Source organism: Acanthaster planci, linkage group LG17 (genome assembly GCF_054643075.1).
Source record: "Acanthaster planci isolate LZ-2023a linkage group LG17, COTS_SCS, whole genome shotgun sequence".
In the NCBI taxonomy this organism is placed as follows: Eukaryota; Metazoa; Echinodermata; class Asteroidea; order Valvatida; family Acanthasteridae; genus Acanthaster; species Acanthaster planci.
In genome coordinates, this window is record NC_141793.1 from 6,836,538 (window position 1) to 6,854,072 (window position 17,535).

The 17,535-nt window shown below is 41.4% G+C and overlaps 2 protein-coding genes and 1 long non-coding RNA gene across 5 annotated transcripts in view; 1 reads left to right on the forward strand and 2 right to left on the reverse strand.

Moving 5' to 3' along the window:
- LOC110989615 (sulfotransferase 1C4-like) overlaps window positions 1–17,535 on the reverse strand; it is a 67,399-nt gene that overhangs the window by 13,143 nt on the left and 36,721 nt on the right. For all 3 annotated transcript variants that reach the window (XM_022254133.2, XM_022254134.2, XM_022254132.2), the window contains exons 4-5: window positions 13,243–13,492; window positions 10,985–11,079 (exon numbers count right to left, since the gene is read on the reverse strand). In XM_022254133.2, coding sequence (XP_022109825.2) covers window positions 10,985–11,079; window positions 13,243–13,492 — 345 coding nt within the window. The remainder of the gene's footprint in view (window positions 1–10,984; window positions 11,080–13,242; window positions 13,493–17,535) is intronic.
- LOC147796310 (uncharacterized) lies at window positions 913–3,622 on the forward strand. The gene is made up of 3 exons (XR_015428171.1): window positions 913–1,064; window positions 1,769–1,926; window positions 3,476–3,622. It is a non-coding gene; the product is annotated as an uncharacterized LOC147796310 (long non-coding RNA).
- Window positions 15,591–17,266, reverse strand: LOC147796311 (uncharacterized). Its single transcript, XM_087148198.1, has 3 exons — window positions 17,263–17,266; window positions 15,948–16,140; window positions 15,591–15,792 (listed from the first exon to the last, which is right to left on the reverse strand). The coding sequence occupies exons 1-3, from the start codon at window positions 17,264–17,266 to the stop codon at window positions 15,591–15,593; spliced, it is 399 nt and encodes a 132-aa protein (XP_087004324.1).

Consider the following 17,535-nt stretch of genomic DNA (forward strand, 5'->3'; position numbering starts at 1 on the left):
CGGACTGTTTCATGACGCCTAAGAGGAGCGTGCCTAAGAGATAGCAGTCTGTAGAGACCAATGGTTCCAAAAAGAATGAGTACATGTAATGCCTATGATTTCAAATTTAACAAACTCCTAATCACGTTTGTATTAATGAAGAAAATTATTGTAAAAAATTAATGATAAACAACGGGCAATAAAACATACCAGTACGAGTCTACCAGAAACCAATATATGAAGTCCATTGAATTTGTTTTGTGTTCTTACTTACCGGTATGACTATCCAATAATAATTCTCAGGTCCTCAGGTCAGATACTGGCCGGGAAGTTAAGTTCTGCAAAATATTCCACAGCACGACGAATAAATTTACCCCTTTGCTACGTGTTAAAAACCATCAACTGTCGTCATGCCGGCCTACGTGTACATGGCTGTGTCATGTACTGTATGTGATAGTTTCTCCCACATTTATTTTTCTCACTGTCGCTGACTACTGCCAGCGTGTTACGATCCCCATTACAATCACACGTACCTTTTCAGTAATTTGAAAAAATACAGCCGCTAGTACATGTTGAGCAGTTCAAACTTTCTAAACTCAGTCACATGATTTATGATTTTGCATTCGTTCGACAACACAGTGCGTAGTAATAAGCCTACATGATTGACATCCAGTTCGGTAGTTTTCCATGACTACATGTATATGAATGCATGTACTTTAACCCATGCATGAACTGTAAAACGAAGTTGAAACCGGATCGCCCATGCGTGCACTCACCTGTTTCACTGCCTCATGCATCCAGTTCTCAAGATTCCTGTCTCTACCTGATCCCAAGGTAAAAGCTGTCCTCACGAGCAATACATAACGAACGATTCCCTGTCGTCAGCATCACAGCGTTGCCTGTGAACTCGGCACATTTAAAATCACTGCGCGTGTGTCGGCCCTTTGTGCTGGACAAGATGGGACATGCTGCTCACTTGTTTACGGCAGTCGATGACTCAGTGCCGTGACGTCACGGACTAGCTTGTCCAGTATTACACATCAAAGGCTTCGTATTGGGCTGTACCATTTTCTTCCTGTGGATAGGTAGGTTCCCACGTTGTTGACTTCCCTTCTAAGCATAACTATATGCGAGTATACATTTCTCTATTTGTGTACGTATAACATATTTGTATAGCTTATTTTGAGTTTTTGTTCATCGTACATTTACTTCAATGGAAACATTCGCCCCAAATTGACTGATATGCCTTTTCAAACCCAAGCACATGTACATACTTAAGCATAAATCCTACGACAGAAATCTTTCCTTTTTATTCGCAAGGCACGCTCCATTCCGTCCTATTTTGAAGTCATACGCTTTTACAGATAAAAAACAGTACGCAGAAAATGGACAGAATCAGAAGAATATTTCAATTATCAAAAGTTGATGCCTCGCTTATTGAACACCCCTCTTAGACATGGTACGGGCTGGCTCCTCAAATTATGTAAATGAAGCTGAATTTCAGCCAAATCCTGCGTTCTGATTGGTCGAGAGGCTAAAATGACGATGTAATATCGACTATAGTGGCCCTAGGCACTACTTGTACTTGCATATGAACATGATCAGTCAGCCAACTATTAAACATACACACATGTATTGGCTTCTGTGGATTGGATATATATGTAGTAGTTGTCTTTGTGACAGCTCATGGATTTATTTATCTAAAATGTGGATGCAACATGTATTGTATAACAACCATAAAGCAAGTATTATAAAATTGTAAACATATTTCAATGTCTACAATTGGCAGGGTTTTTCTTTTCCTGATCTGGGATTCACCAAAGTAAATTTCTGGTGGGCAACTATAGTCTGGTGGTACATTTTCTTCTTGATGATGCTCAACTCCTCTTCACAAGGGTGAACCTGACCACCCTAAGGTTCACTGGGGTGCCGCCTCGTGACAATACTGTAGGTAAACGTGATCTTAGCTAAGAATTGGAAGTGTCAGGAGAAGTTTTGAAATGATTTTCTTGCAATTGATACTGTGTGGGTAGCCTTCTTGCATATGTGTTTTTTTTATTTATTTCCATTAACTCTTTATATGGGGATTGTGGTGACGCCGGTCTTATAATCCCGTTGTTATTATTAATTTTTGAGGACAGATTTTCTTCTAAATGGTTTTAATTTCCTAATAGATGTCCTCTGCACCCTCAAACCATTAAATCCGAAAAAAACAAGGAAAAGGTAGTGAGCTCTGATCCTGCCGCAGTTCTTTGTTTTCTTTCAGTAACTGATCCGAAGGGTAACATGGCACATGAAATAGCCTTTGGATATGTTATTTCCCGGGGTAGAATTACTCAGGCACGTGCCTTCTGGAAAGCCAATAAGCTTCTCAGAGGCCGGACATATGGAAGTGTATTTGGGACATGGTTAAAAAAGTTACTATTTCGTACGTACGGATTAGTATTTCATACGGACGGAATACAACTTCGTACGTACGATTTACTATTTCATACGCACGGATTTCGTACGTACGGATTACTATTTCGTACGTACTTTGCGAAGTACGTTGCAGGACACAAATGGCAGTACACGTCTATATACTTGTGCTCTAGTATATAGTAAGGCAATAAACCTTATCAGATGTTATTGATGGTGCTTTCATTTGAATGTGAGGTGCTGAAATTCATGTCCAAAACAAACGTTTCGACATGGATCGTCAAGAGATCATTACATTGTATTTTCAGCTTGGTTTCTGTACATGTTTTCCGTGGAATTATCCAAATTTGAATCCAAGACTGCAGTTGACAGTTTGGACGATTGATTGTGTTGTGTGGCTATCGAAGCCGCATGTGATCAATGCAGGCATGTGTTGGGGTGGGTACGCCGCTTACCGTGACTCTGGCAATGCAACACGCAGATAACTATGCCGTACGTACGAAACAGTAATCCGTACCATGTCCGAACCATGTCCTAAATACACTTAGATACGAACAGCCTTCAGAGGGTCGTTTGTGCTCATAGGCAAGGCCTGGGCAAGCCAGGCACCAGTTGATGTAAAAAAAAAACCAGGATGACTCCCATCTGGACGATGTTTGTACGCAGTTGAATGGCACTTGGCCAGGGACCAGCTGGATTTTTTCCCTGCTCAGGGGAGGCCCCGTAGTTAAAGGTAACTAAACCAGGCTGTTCAGCATGGACAAAGATAGGATTACATCGGAGGTGATTGCAGTTGGCCTTTTTTGTCTATTTATTTATCAAATAATTAGCAACAACGGCGTACACAGGAGACGTCTGTGACTTTAGTAGGCCCTAAACGCATCGTTACTTAGATGCATGGCTGCGGTGGCTATGTACTGTCATGTGCTGCCGCTTGTCATGGCAACTTGTTATGGATGATAGGCCTACACTGAAGAAATGGTACACTCGTTATAACACTTTTATTTCATGTATTGAAGTCTAATGCACATTGTGTTTAGTTGACCTGAGTGCACTTGTTTTCGTTTTGTTGGAACAGGTCTTCAAAGAAATTTACATGGAGCATCACTCTGAGCCAGACACCCTGGCAGTTGGTGGATACCTGAACAATCTTCAAAGCAAAACTATCTAATTCAGGTTACGAGGGCTATATGCAACACTCATCGCTTTAGCACTTTTATGATATTGAAGCAGTCGTCACAATGAGGATACATGGAGTAGGAGTTCTTAAAACAATGGAATCGGGAATTCTTTGCTCTTGTAAAAGGAAGCCCCCCCCGTGTTTAAGGTCAGAAAGTCCAAGTAAAGTTCATGTACATTGGTTTAATGAAAAATAATGAAACATTTCTTGAAAGAAATGTGGTGTTTCATAAATCTCTAGCCTAGTTTTTGATGACATAGTGGAAATATTCTATTAGTACTTCTAAATTGCGATATTCATTGATTGAGATTAGAATAGATCTGCGGTTTATGTTTCAGTATATAATACTGTTCGTGTGTTGAGTTACTTTTGATTTTGTTCATTCAAAATACAACTAAATAGATTTAACTTTCCCATAACATTTTATACAATTTTGACATAAATTCAATTATCGGGTATCCTCGAGTTATTCTACACAGAATCTCTGTACTTTTTAATCGCAGAATAGTGTGAAATTTCTAACCGCTTTTACCGAGATATATAGTAAATTTACATACCGGTTTTCAAAGTAAAATATAACCAAACTTTTACGAACAAGCTTACCAAACACCTGTTTTGTAAAATTTTACCTACTTTTGTTGCAGGTTCTATAGCACATTTCAATTGTGTAAAATTTTACATAACCTGTATATTTTTCTGTGTGGGCACTCTTTGTAGTGAGTGTAAGCATGTGTCATCTAAATCAGCGCACACATTTTCTCTCGCGCACGTGATCAACTTGTAATGATCCCGCTAGCAAGGGAGGAGATGCATCAGTTCTCACCCGATTTTTGGAGGGTGAACCAGCTGAACCTTTTGCATGGTGACCCTGAAGGGACATGAACAATCGTCAATATTGACGTGAATATTCACGTCTAAAATTCATGACTTGCCAGAAGTCGCGAATATTGACGTTTGTTGTTAAGACGATGTATTAATTTATATATGGAGGCTGTAGACAAAGATTTACAATCCACTCCGAACGGGAGCAAAAGAGGTTGTATTTTTGAATGAAACTGACAGTCCCTTGGTACCAACTATTACCGACCATTGATCTCCATTATAAAGACTGGATAGGAGATAGCGTCCAAAACGTGTCCCGCGTATGCGTGTTTTCGTGAGGGTATGGTTGTAGGCCAGTAAAATGGCTCAGAATTGCCTGCGCCGGCCAAATCGCAATTCGTAAGCTGTCGAAAAAGCATTTTGTGGGCTATGAACTTGAAGATATGTAGGGAAAGAAAGGTGGAGACTAGTCACAGGAATATCAGCTTCTTTTCGAGTGAATTTTGGATGAAATCAGTGCCCTACAATGGTCTATTTTGCTACGGAGTGTAGGCATCTCTTTTCAAAGTGGCTGCAGACTTCACGATTGTTTCTAGGGGTGATCCTTCGTGGATAAAAATATCTGATAAAGTCATCGGATAAGCCATTAAAAATTGATAGGAAAAGAAAAGAAGAGGAGATGTGCTTTAATTTGCCGTGTGTTTTGAATACCTGAGAAACTTGTATTTTTGGTAAGATCTTGCCGCGCCATGTTAGTTCCCACCATGTCTTGTGCGATCTGGTATTGAATAATTTAAATATCCCACTATGGGTGCGTTCGATAAGCTTCCCTGAAAGCCTCGACATATCAGTGAGGCTAATCGAACGCTATTCCGCGCCAAGGTATTCTGGGGAAAAGGTCAAGTCCCTGCCACGTTCCATCATGTCAATGCTCAAACAGTTCATCCGTGATGTCATTACACTCGGGCAGCCTCCAGAGACCAGCTCGCCAGCCGGGGTAGTGGTGGCACGAGGATCACGTGATGGCTAAACGAACGCTCTCGTGTAAGTTTGACTTGGGGAGCGGGTTAGCGTGGCGGTTCTTTCCTGGCTTTGCACCAATGAGGCCCGGGTTCGAGTCCCAGCTTGGCCCAGGCTTTAAGTGCATTTGGTTTCCAGTCCATACTCGCTGTCGCAGGTTTTCTCCGGGTACTCCGGTTTCCTCCTGCCTCTAAAACTGGACCTTCTTCCTAACTACGTAATGTGATGCTGATTAATAAGGTGTATGAATAAACGTACAGTTATTGGCGCAAATAGCCTGAGTTGCTAAAAGCGCCATTAAAACAAAACAACAAGAAGTTTGATTTACACGTGTAAGCTAATCGAACGCACCTAGTTTGGGATATTTAAATTAGACCCTTAGTCAGTGTGTTTCGTGCAGCGCAGATCTACGCGTGCGTAACGTGCAGGAGAATACGGGAGTGCGAGCGCGTAGCTTTTGAAATGCGCGTGCGATTAACTTTACGTTTATGTATATTCATTCTGAATAGCCAGTCAGCGTCATTTAAAATGTGCAATGTAGAGTTTCGTACAGTTTTATCTTGACTTCATTTTTCTTCCTTTTGCCCAAAGTGCGCGTGGCCCTGTTCACTTGACTTTTTAGTGCGTCCATGCACATCAAGAAAATTCTCTGCACGTGCAAGCAATGGCTCGCGCGCACGTGTTTCCTATCTAGTTTTAATTCTTCCGATATCTATGGTAAATAATGAACCTTGCGAATTTTCTTGCGTACACTGTCAACGGAGTTTTCAAGAACTGGTTGAGGTTATTGTTCTTCGAAGAAAAACTGAATTCTGCACCCGAGGAATGGATAAAGTTGGAAAGAATATTGGTTGAGGTGTGCGCAGCAGTTTCCGGAGATCGATGGTAGTTAAATCAAGTTTGGAAAAAGGAACAGCTTTTGATATGTGTGTGAGGGTCTGGGGTTTCCCCTTGAAGAACATGACGTCATTAGTTAGGCACCTTATTTGAATGTGACCTTTGTGTAGCAAGGTGCTATTCGGTTGGTCCACTAGTGGTAAAATAGGGTCGATATTTCGGTATTATTTCATATGTTGTTACTTTTCGTGTCATTCTGTGTAAATTCCAAGTATAAGTCACTAATACTACGTGGTTATTTAGGCCTGGTCATTTGTTACGGGTAATTTACTTGTCACCTTCATGGTCAGTGTAGTGATATTTGACGTGCCGGTATGCACCCTGTGAACTCAGTCGCGGGCTTCGGGGGTTGATTCGACCTAAACAAGACCATGCCGTTCTCTGCCGTCGTACCGTACTTAGGAATTCCATCAATGTGATTAATTGAGGGACTTTGAGAGCCCCGATGTATGCCTGTGCTACATGTACATGTAACCGGTGAACAGCTTATTTGTGAGGCCTGAGGCCGGTGCTGTACATACCTGTACCAGTAGCTGTATTTTCATTCACTCATCTCAGCGTCAGGGTAAGAGACAAATTCTCTTTTTATTAGCAGGATGGTAATATTATTGTTGCTCTTTTTTAATTATGTCGGAACACATGACATGACATGTGGGGATAACTAGTGTCACTTTTTCTTGTTTCATACAGGTTTTTTTGTACACTACATTTTACTATTGCTGAAAAGCGTAATCGCTATCACTCCGGATGAATGTTTTGACTTGAGCACCATCTATTGAATGCAATCAACGAATAAACCACTGGTCTAATCAACTGATGTAATCAACGTGTTGTGGTCCCAATTGTGATTCTTTGCTAAGTGTCTCCCCTGATCCTCCCTCGGGACGGACTCCCCCTTTGAAGCGATCCAAGGGTCAGACCACTACTTGTGAGAAGCACTTTCAGAAAATTTCTGCACGCCTTGTACTTTATAATGCTTGACTGTAGGCCTAGACGGGCCTAGTAAGAAATTTATGACAGTGTAACTAGCCTATCAGGCTTAGTATATGAGACTTCACTATCCGCTCCGAGCGGAACAAAAGAGGGTGAAGTTTTTTTAGTACCGCATAGGCGCGCGTTTATAATGGAGATCAATGGCACGTTTGACGCGGAACGCTGAGTATGCGTAATGAATTTATTCCTTAAGTACGGTCTTTGGTAGTCTGCGCGCACACGCACAATGCGTGCAGAACCCGCTTGGAAAACTTACCTTTTTTACGCTTGGGTGCACTTCAACTTAGGGCGGACAGCGAAGTTGGGACAGTCTGAAATGTTACTTATTGGCAAAAGTCGTTTCAAAAACGGAATGATTAATTTGTCGCTTATTTTTCCCTGGATTACACCGGAAAAATCTGCAAGAAAGCCATGATTTGTGTTTATTAGATATGTAGATGCACTTAAACCATACTGGCGATTTCGCCACAATACTTTCCTTGGGGACCGTATCATATAGTTTGATTTTGCTATAGTAAGGTATTACTCTTTATTGGACTAAAAACTTCAACAACGAAGTACAGACAGTGGGAGCTACAAACGAAATTGAATCTGGGATTTGTAAAAACCACAATTCAGTTCACGCTTAGCATTATATGTGGTATCCCGATTACACAGTTCGTTTTTTAGCTCATGCGTAAGGGAGCCCTACATATTATTTCTGTCGACCTGGTACGCTTGAGACGAAATAGATTTTTGAAGTCTTTATTTTGTGCTCAAAATTCCCTCTATAATGATTTGAGAATTTCCCTATTCCCTATAATGATTTGAGAAGGCTTTCTGAAGAAAGCAGTGAAAGTACCTGCTGAACCTTTGAGACAATGACATTTGTAGCCCAATTTTTTGCCACCATGGCCATTTATGCGCATGCTTGCATAAATATAATGTTTTAATGGGAAGGTTCCGTCGCAAAAGCAGCTGCCAAAAACGCTCCATAGTAATAGACCCAACTTGAGTCGAAGGAGACAAATTGATAGTAAACTTAAACCCCTCCACATTTTTTAACCCTAACCCCCTAGGGTGTATGTAAAATCGTATTGAAATTGGAGTATTTGGGAGTGTTAGGGCTAATAGCTTTGGAAAAGCTTGGATTCAATTCGTACGTTTGCGACTTGGTGGATCCGCCCTAACTTTTAGTTTGCAAATACATAATTTGCGTTGATATTTAAAATATCGGCACACTGCATCGTAGGATGAACTACAAACAATCAGTGTATTTATGCACAGCTCTGTGGCAGAATTGGACCTGCAAAACAATCCGTCGTCAGTCTATACTCGAATTTAAGGCGTCATCTTTTCACCCGGTGTTGTGTTACAGATTTGGAACAAAGCTATTCACAAAAATCAAATTTTAAAGCATGCCGGAAATAGAAAAATGTGGAACCGTTCCAGGAATATCCGTTGTATTGAACTACGATCTTAAATGTCAATGAGCTAGGTAGGTATTCGCCCCGAGCTGAAGTGCACCCCTTATCGGCCAAAAGAGAGACAGGTGGTTACAAGCGGCTTCTTGCACGCGTTCTGCGTGCACGCAAAGACCATACATGTCGGAGTAAAATAGTTACGCGCACTCAGCGTACTCCGCGTCAAACACGCATATACTTGCGGTGAGTACACAGACATATTATACAAATATTGACTGCTTCGAGTGGTACAGTAAAACTAACTTCTCTCAGTGATCCATGGAGCATTCAGGAAAAAGCCCTCGGGAAAATAGAATGCTCCATGGATCACCGAGGGAGGCAAGTTTTACTGTATCGCGAGATAAAGCAGTCAATATTTGTTTTATAACACCTCCCAACAGATTCTGCAAAATTTAAGCTAAAAATCAATAATGAAACACCAAACTGGAATTTACATTCATCAAATTTAATTCAAGAATTCCAGGCGGGACAGCAACGTTTGAATACATTCATTAACCGATGTTGTTCGCTATGAGCCGAAATACACTATGCTTCCGTTGTAAGGATATAGTTCTTCGGTTACTACGGGTAAGCCTGTAGGTCTTTTTCAGGATGAGGCTGCATGGTATAGCCTTTTTGAAGTGGTGGTATAAAAAAAGTAAAACTAGCAAGCGTCAAATGGCACAGAATCTGTGGGTAAGGTGTTATGAAAACGCATAGACCGCTAGTCGTGCGCGTATAACCGTGGTTTCGAAAAGTATGGGCAAACAATGGACGGAACGGTGAATGACAGCGCGTTCAGTGCACATTACGCGCAGCGCGCTTATATTGCCTGTATTTGTTTACATGTGCTTCCAAACACGTTTACTTTTTTCTTCGGTACTGCTATCTCTTCTTTTCAGCTGTTGCAACCGCATTGTTTTGAATCCCTATGGGCCAGATTAAGTAAATTTGTAAAGTTTTTTTTGCAATTAAAATATGGCTTCCTAGAATTTTATGGCTGGAATTCTTTAACTGTGCGTAAATTCCCTGTACCAAAATTGAATGAACCTTTCCCATGAAATATGTAAATAAGGCAGAGGCATACGCATCACTACCACTGGTTGGCAAAGTTGCTTAAATCTATTGCGTAACAATACAAATCTCCATGCGCGCTTAACCGTGAGCACATACACGCCGTTTCTGCTCTGTTATAGTTTGGCATGAGTGCTAAACTTAAAGGCAAGGAATTGTTACTTTCCAATCTCGGGGCACCAAAAAACTTTATTTGTTTTCAAGAAAGACGTGCTGAAATATCGGACAAAGGCTGTGATATGGTTTTAATGACCTTCATCGTGCCAGGTTATGGTTAGAGCAGCTCTCCTACACTGACAATGGTGATGACGGCTGCGCTTGCCATCCAGCGGTAGAAGCACGTATGCGCCTGTCTGATTTGCATATTTCATGGGAAAAGTCCATTGGGTGAATTTGCCCATAGTTTTGATTTTGGTCGGGCGCCGCGCAGACCACCAATACCCCTGTAGTTTAGAATAGGACTTAACGGTCTACGCGTTTATATGTCGGTGGGTGAGTGCTAAAAAACAAGCCCACTTATGTTCCGCTCGGAGCGGATGCGGTATGCGGTAGTACCATGCAAAAATATCTCTTTCCGAGCATTTCTTGTTCTGATAAGAGCCGGAGGGTACTTAACGTTTAGGACATTTTGCACTGTCAGGAGACAATGCCAGTATGCTGTCCGAAACACGAAAAAGAGTATACCGTCTGAAACACGAGACAGAGTATACTGTCCGAAGGGGGAACGGGTTAGTGTAGTGGTTCTTTCCTCGCTTTGCACTAATGAGGCCCGGGTTCGAGTCCCGCCTTGGCCCAGGCTTTAGATGCATTTGGCTTCCAGTCCATGCTCGCTCTCGCAGGTTTTCTCCGGGTACTCTGGTTTACTCCTGCCTCTAAAACTGGACCTTTTTCCTAATTCCTTGATGTGATGCTGATAAATAAATTGTATGTATAAACCTACAGTTATTGGCGCAAATAGCCTGAGTCGCTGAAGCGCCATTAAAAAACAACAACAACATCCGTCCGAAAAGTTGAGTACACAGCTGTTCAGAATGAGATTGTCCCCCCCCGCCCCCTTCGTGGTTAAAACACTTGGCTTGTGTGCTATCCAATCCCATGATGCAATCAGAATGCAGAGGGGTTTGTTCTTACGTGAATCATTAATTAACAAAACTCTCACCTTTTTCATGTCTTCGTATTTGATGAACAGAACGTTTGAATCGTGCCGCTTTTTCCACCAAAACAAGTTGTGCTCGAACCAATCCCCACCACAAACTAACATATAAACAAAACAAAAACAAAATGCGTTTCCAGTTGTGCGATGATTTCAACACATGAAATCGGCAACTACACAACTTGAAATATTAACTAATATTTACTGATTATAGAACTATTACAAGGATTGCACTATACGATAATTTAGTCGTTTCTCGTTTTCCCAAATGGGTCATTTCATAAACTTAGGTCTACTACTTTCCAGTCCAGATGTGCTTGTAAATTGAAAATCCCCGCTGCATTATTTCTCCACGAGGGATTGTACAAAACAAACTATATACACCTGCTAAATGCAAAAATCTATAATCTGAAGTCAGTTCTGAGAATAATTAATAGAATTAACGGGCATGGCCAGTTTTTTAGGGGGCAATACCTTTTCGAGCAGGCGGCAAAGCATTCGTTAGCCAAAAACTGAAAAACAGTAACTATTAACGATGAAAGGGCTCGTTCTGAAGCACGTTTAAGCAAACTGTTAATTTTCATCCCCTTCTCCCTTTTCCTTTCTCTCGTTTCTTTTCTGCCCTCTTCTTTTATTTTTTCCCAAGGGGTTACCCTCACCGTCGGACGTCAGTAGTTGTAACAATCAAAATAGCAATAACTCCAACTTCGCCTATATTTTTTTAAATACATTTGTGAACTAATTACATTTTTGTTGATTCCATACACAGAACTCCTTCTCAGAGAGTTAAATTCTATTATTGGTCTTCCTGGCTATCTTAAAAGATTTGATAGGTGCATAATAAAAATTATGCATAGCACTTTATAAAGTGATGTCACTGTTCATTATCAACGCGTAACGGTATGATTCTCAAATACAGGTTTTCCCGGCCAATTTCGGAAAAGGCGCAGTTTAATTGTAAAACAAAAATTCAATTTGGCCTGAATTTTGAAAACGACAGAAAACCTGGTTTCAGTTTCTCAAAACGGGCATTCAACTTCGTTTTGCATCCTTCAAACAAATATTTTCAACCAATCGTAATATCTTTACGAACATGCGGAATATCTGGAATAACAGACAACTATTGATCATCGCCGCACCATTATTAGTTTTCATATTCGTAGCAGCTGGAAGTGTCCCGCACTGCGAAAGCGTGTCCGTTCACAAGAATATTACCATCTGATCCACCTCTCCTCAAAAAATCGGTCTTATCACTATACTCATAAACATTCATAATATGCACAGTGAAAACCTTTTGGCATGGCATTTAATGAAGTCAGTTAGGCTTCATCACGCTCTCCACATTGTGGCGCCCATACTGCATCCTTTACTGGGTTCATCCATTGCGTTCGCTAACTCGTGAAACGGCGTATGGAGTACCCCTTTTCTCATTTCCAATCGGCCCTTTTCTCTGCCGCCGACCCCATCAGTCTGCAACTTCTGACCACGAAAAAAGTTAGGAAAATATTCTTTCCAATTTCGTGGTAGAAAAACGGGATAGTGTGCATATTTCACACCGATTGGGCATTCGCAATTTGGCATTTTCCCCACATAGCTTGCAAGTGCACTAATGTAAAAAAAAAAAAAAACCAGAAGGTACATGCACAGTGGCGAGATTATGTGACTTTAATGGTCAAGATCATAATCATTCATCTTTCAAATAACTGAATTTCTCGTGATGCTCTATTTTTCAGCGACTGTTTTGAAATTATAAGTAATTGAACAAATACAAGTAATTTAAGTAGACAACGAGAAATTTGAAATCTCAGACCTACCGATCAGCTCCCTGAAATGCCGACACTATGTTATACTCAAACACACTTGCAGGAAGTTGTTGAATCGAAACGGTTGGAATGTGCTACCGGAATTGTCTGAGTATTTTGAGTATATTTTAGAGCGTTTTCGCCACTTGGCTCACGGTCTAAATTTGAAAGGGATGAACCAGATGTAGTTTCTGAAATTTGTTATAAACCGTTCGGGAACACTGCTTGGTTCTATTTCTGGATCAATTACAAAATTATAAGCATACCATACATACTGAATTTTTAATGATTTTTCATCTATTTTCACTATCTCGTTCAGCATTTATGATCTACTTTCCATATCCAAGATTCTGCAGTCATCTAGAGCGGGGCAGAAAAGGGGCCATGCTTTTCCGAGCAATACTGGGATCAACAAAGCCGCAGGCCTCATTTCCCCCATCTCGCATGAGTGTCAATACTTACCATCCTTATTGATAAATCTTTCAAAGAATTTCTCCCAGCTGGGGTATGTCTGTAAGGTCGTGTCAAACTGGTGCATGTGGTAATAGGAGACTGCCACATCTTTTGGGTTGCGAGCTACATACACCACCTTCGGTTTTTTCTCAAAAATCTGTCTGGGAAGAAAAATGGGTGCTAGATGCGTCTTGATCTTTCTGGATGTGTCGCATGGCATCTTGGGCAAGAGCGAGTGCGTCGGTGGGATCAAACCGACCTGAGAAAAAAAAATGTAAAGCTCAAATACTACATTCAAACTACTTCATTTGACGTTATCCGCCCTGAGCAGAAACACTCCCTGATCGGTCGAAAAGAGCCACATTGGTTGGGGGTGTTCACTATGTTGGTAGGAATGCGCCCGCAACGCTTACGTTTCATAGTCGTTCTAGAAGCAGCAATGCGCAGTTAGTACCATTGAGCCTCCGTTACTTAGGAAACATTGCCCTCTTTTGGTCCAGCTCGGGGACGCGTGACGTCACTGTGAACCAGAAAGTGCAGTGCAAACGAATGGAGTGCGCGCGCGTGTTGGTTCACGCTCTGGTTCTCGCGCTATCGCCTTTTGCACACTAATTGTGCGCGTGACGTATTCACTTCGGTACTCTCTGGAGTACAGACGTGAATACGTCACGCGCAAAATAATGTTAAAAAGAGGTTTTAGTGCGAGAACCAGCGCGTGACCCAACACACGCGCGCGCTCCATTCGTTTGCACAACACTTTGTGATTCACAGTGGCCTCACATCGGTACTCTTTCCGCTCAGAGCGGAAACAAAAGAGCGCGTGTTTTTAATGAAACTGACCACAGACATAATAAACGCACGAACTCACCGCGTAGGCGCGCAAGTTCATGCGAGTTTGGAGCGGGGAACGCTGAGTACGCACAACAAATTTATGCTGGAATGTATAATCTGCGAGTGTTTGTCGAACGCGAACAGAACCAAAGATTGTATAGCGCCGTGTTGAAAAACTTTAAGCATTTTCGAAACTAGCGGGTTAGGCTTAGGCTGCATCCGAATCTCTTGTCTAGAGCCAAGTCTAGGTCTTCGCTCCATTGGAAATGTGTGGAGACGCGTATAAAATAGACCTAGCTGTAGCTCTAGAAGCCCGTTTCGGACACGGCCTACATCTTCGGCTTCGCTGTTTCCAGCCATTTTCAAGCAGCATTCAAAACTGCATGCAGACGCTCTGACGGGGACCAGAAAAACCGAAGACCAAGCCTAATCCATTCGTTTCGAAGTGCAGCTTTGTATCAGTCTATCTTTCTTTCGCCTGTGAGGGTGCACTTCCGCTCAGGGCGAATAATCTCCCATTGGAACCCCGATGGAAATAAGCCTGTGTAATTGGCTTTCTTGGGTTATCCTAGAATTAATCAACCGTATCATGTTTTCTTTGTGTACGGTTGTTTCTTGGTTGGTTGATTTCTGAATAAAATAATAATAATAATTGATCTCCATCACAATATCCAAATATTGGCTCCTTCGGGTAGTATAGTAAAACTCGCCTCCCGAGATGATTCATGAAGCATTCTATTTTCCTGAGGTAAATACTTTACAGCAAGATAAATGAGTCAATATTTGTTTTATAACACCTCCCCACAGATTCTGCAAGAGTTAAGCTAAAACTCAAGAATGAAACACCAAACTGGAATTTACATTCATCAAATTTAATTCAAGAATCCCAAGCGGAACAGCAACCGTTTGAATACATTCATTAACCAATGTTGTACAATCCTTGTAAAAGACCAGCATCTCATCAATACGGGCGATTCACAATAGTGCGCCTCCAAAAGTTTGCAACGCGTTGACCAATCACAAGGCACTGAATCTATCGACCCTTCCGACAGATTTTGGGCACTGTGATTGGTCAACGCGTTGCAAACTCTTGGAGGCGCACTATTGCGAAACACCCGTACTTTAGATTCAGCAAACAGAGTTCAAGGAAAATTGTGGGAATTATATAACAGCTGGAAGATTACTAAATGTTCATGCCTTCAAATCTTCCATCTGTTCAACTTAAATTAAAAATTCAAATCTCGTTTGAAGAAAATTGAAAAGACTCAGCTGTTCAGTTTATTCTGAACTGACTTACATGACTGCCAAATTACAGGACTCCTAGTTGTAGAAATTAATTATGCATCCATGGAAATGGAAAGTGCGATTGGATGTTGCATCAGCATTAATGTTCACATTTGCAGCCACTGGTGATGAAGTATTCAAATTACCTTGGTGAACTGGTGAAATAGCTATGTCTCTCAAAATAAGGGATTCTTGAGATGCTGTCGACAATGAGGAAGATTGACCCTGTGTTTGGCTGGGTATTACGTATTAGGTTTCGTGTTCTCGCTGGTGTGGCTGTGATTCTTGATGCTCGTTTCTGAGTGATGGCCAGAAATGGTTATGATGTCTCTGGATTCGAAGCCAGCATTGTCAAGAATTGTAACGCTTGTAGCTCTGAAGCAATGGTTAGTATACAGCTTGTCACATTTTGCTTCCATGGAAATAACCTTGAGTTTGTTGGACAGATTGTTTCATTACAATGTCATGTGTATGAGCCGGGGCAAAAGTTGTCTTTCGGTCTTTGCCAAAGAGATTCCAGTTGGGATGCAACTTCTATGAGTACAGGAGAAATTTGTTCACAGCACAGCGGGGGTTCCCGAGTACTTCATAAATAAGACCTGCTTGGCTTTGTCGTCATTGATCCCATGTTATTTTGCGTCAGGTGATCACGTTCTGTAGTTGCGATAAACCGCAGCCCGTTGGAATCAGTATGCATTTTGAAGTCCGTCTTTTTCCTGTCTCTTACATTTTCCTTGCCTCGATTGCAGAAATAAATCATAATGTCTATGAACACCTCGTTCTGAAGACCATCTGATGTGGCGATATTCGTTTATACGTGAAGCATTTATTTTGTCCATGTCGTCTGAAGTAATGGAATTTTTATGTTCTACATACCCCTCTCCAATTTTTTCAAGTGAACGAGTACCACTTTCAAGCACCTTTTGGATCGCTCAAATGCTTGATCCTTCACAATGTCGACTGGATTGCTTTGTTTTTGAAACGCTCCTTAAAGGGTTTCTGTCAAGTTACTTACATTTGAAGGACAATGAAACTCACCAGGACATTGTGGATTATCTCGAAGGAAAACTTGAAAAAAGGCATTAAGTCAACAAAGGACACTGAGTCATGGGAACGTTGAACATCAACATCACGGGAACTGGATCTGCTTGCCCTAAAGACGGTACTCAGTTACCGAAAGCTCGGCAATTACATATTTCAGATCACTGATTTTATATTATATTCTTGTAAATATTCTGGTCTAGGTGCTACGCAGCCCTTTCATATTTCTCTGCGTAACACAGGAGTTGTGTTTACAGAAACCACATTGTCCCGGTGTAAGAATGTATTTTTCAAGATGTCTACTGATGGGACAGTGAACTATGTGCTCCAAAAACTTGCAACATATGGAAGGTAACGAAACTGGTCTGTAATTTGTTGGTGCTGATTTATTCCCCTTTTCGTAAAGTGCTGTTACATTTGCTTATAACCTGTCCTCTGGAAACTCGCCAGTGTCAAATGACTGCCGCAAGACTCTGGTCAAGAACGCCGCAATTTCCTCTGATGTTTACTTAATATTGTCTGGGCCGCTTGCTTTATTAATTTTGATCTATTTCAGGAGTTCAAAGACCCCCTCAGAGTACCTCAGTAGGCACAAAAGGAATCATGGGGATATCTTCAATTGTGAAAACAGATTTAAACAGATCAGCCAGTGCCAGAGCATTGTCTTCGTCAGTAAAGTGGTACACACCATCCCGTTTTACATTGGAACTTTGTGGTTCTTCTAATTTTTTACTCCTGGTGTATTTCCAAATCCCTCATCGGATCGTCTTTCAAATATGCCATTTCTTTGATATATTTCTGTTGTTCTTTGTTCAACTCCTTTTTAACAAGCTTTGTAGGCGCTGTAAATTTCTCCCATGTAGCTGGACTCACACATCTCAGGATCCTGTTTTTAATTCTAAACAAGTCTTTTTAGTCTTGCTGTTGAACCAAGGTACGTTTGACAAGATCCGGAGAGCCTAGAAGGAATGTCTTCTAGCTTTGTAAAGATCAGACGTTCCAGTTTGCTTCAGTATCTTTGTACGAAATTGACCAACATGTGGTTTGCCAGTACAAAATTTCCCTTTGACCCTCTTTATGGCCCTCCATAGACCTGACCTGGGTGACACTAGCCAGTTGACCCAAATACCTTTACAAGTTCTTAAC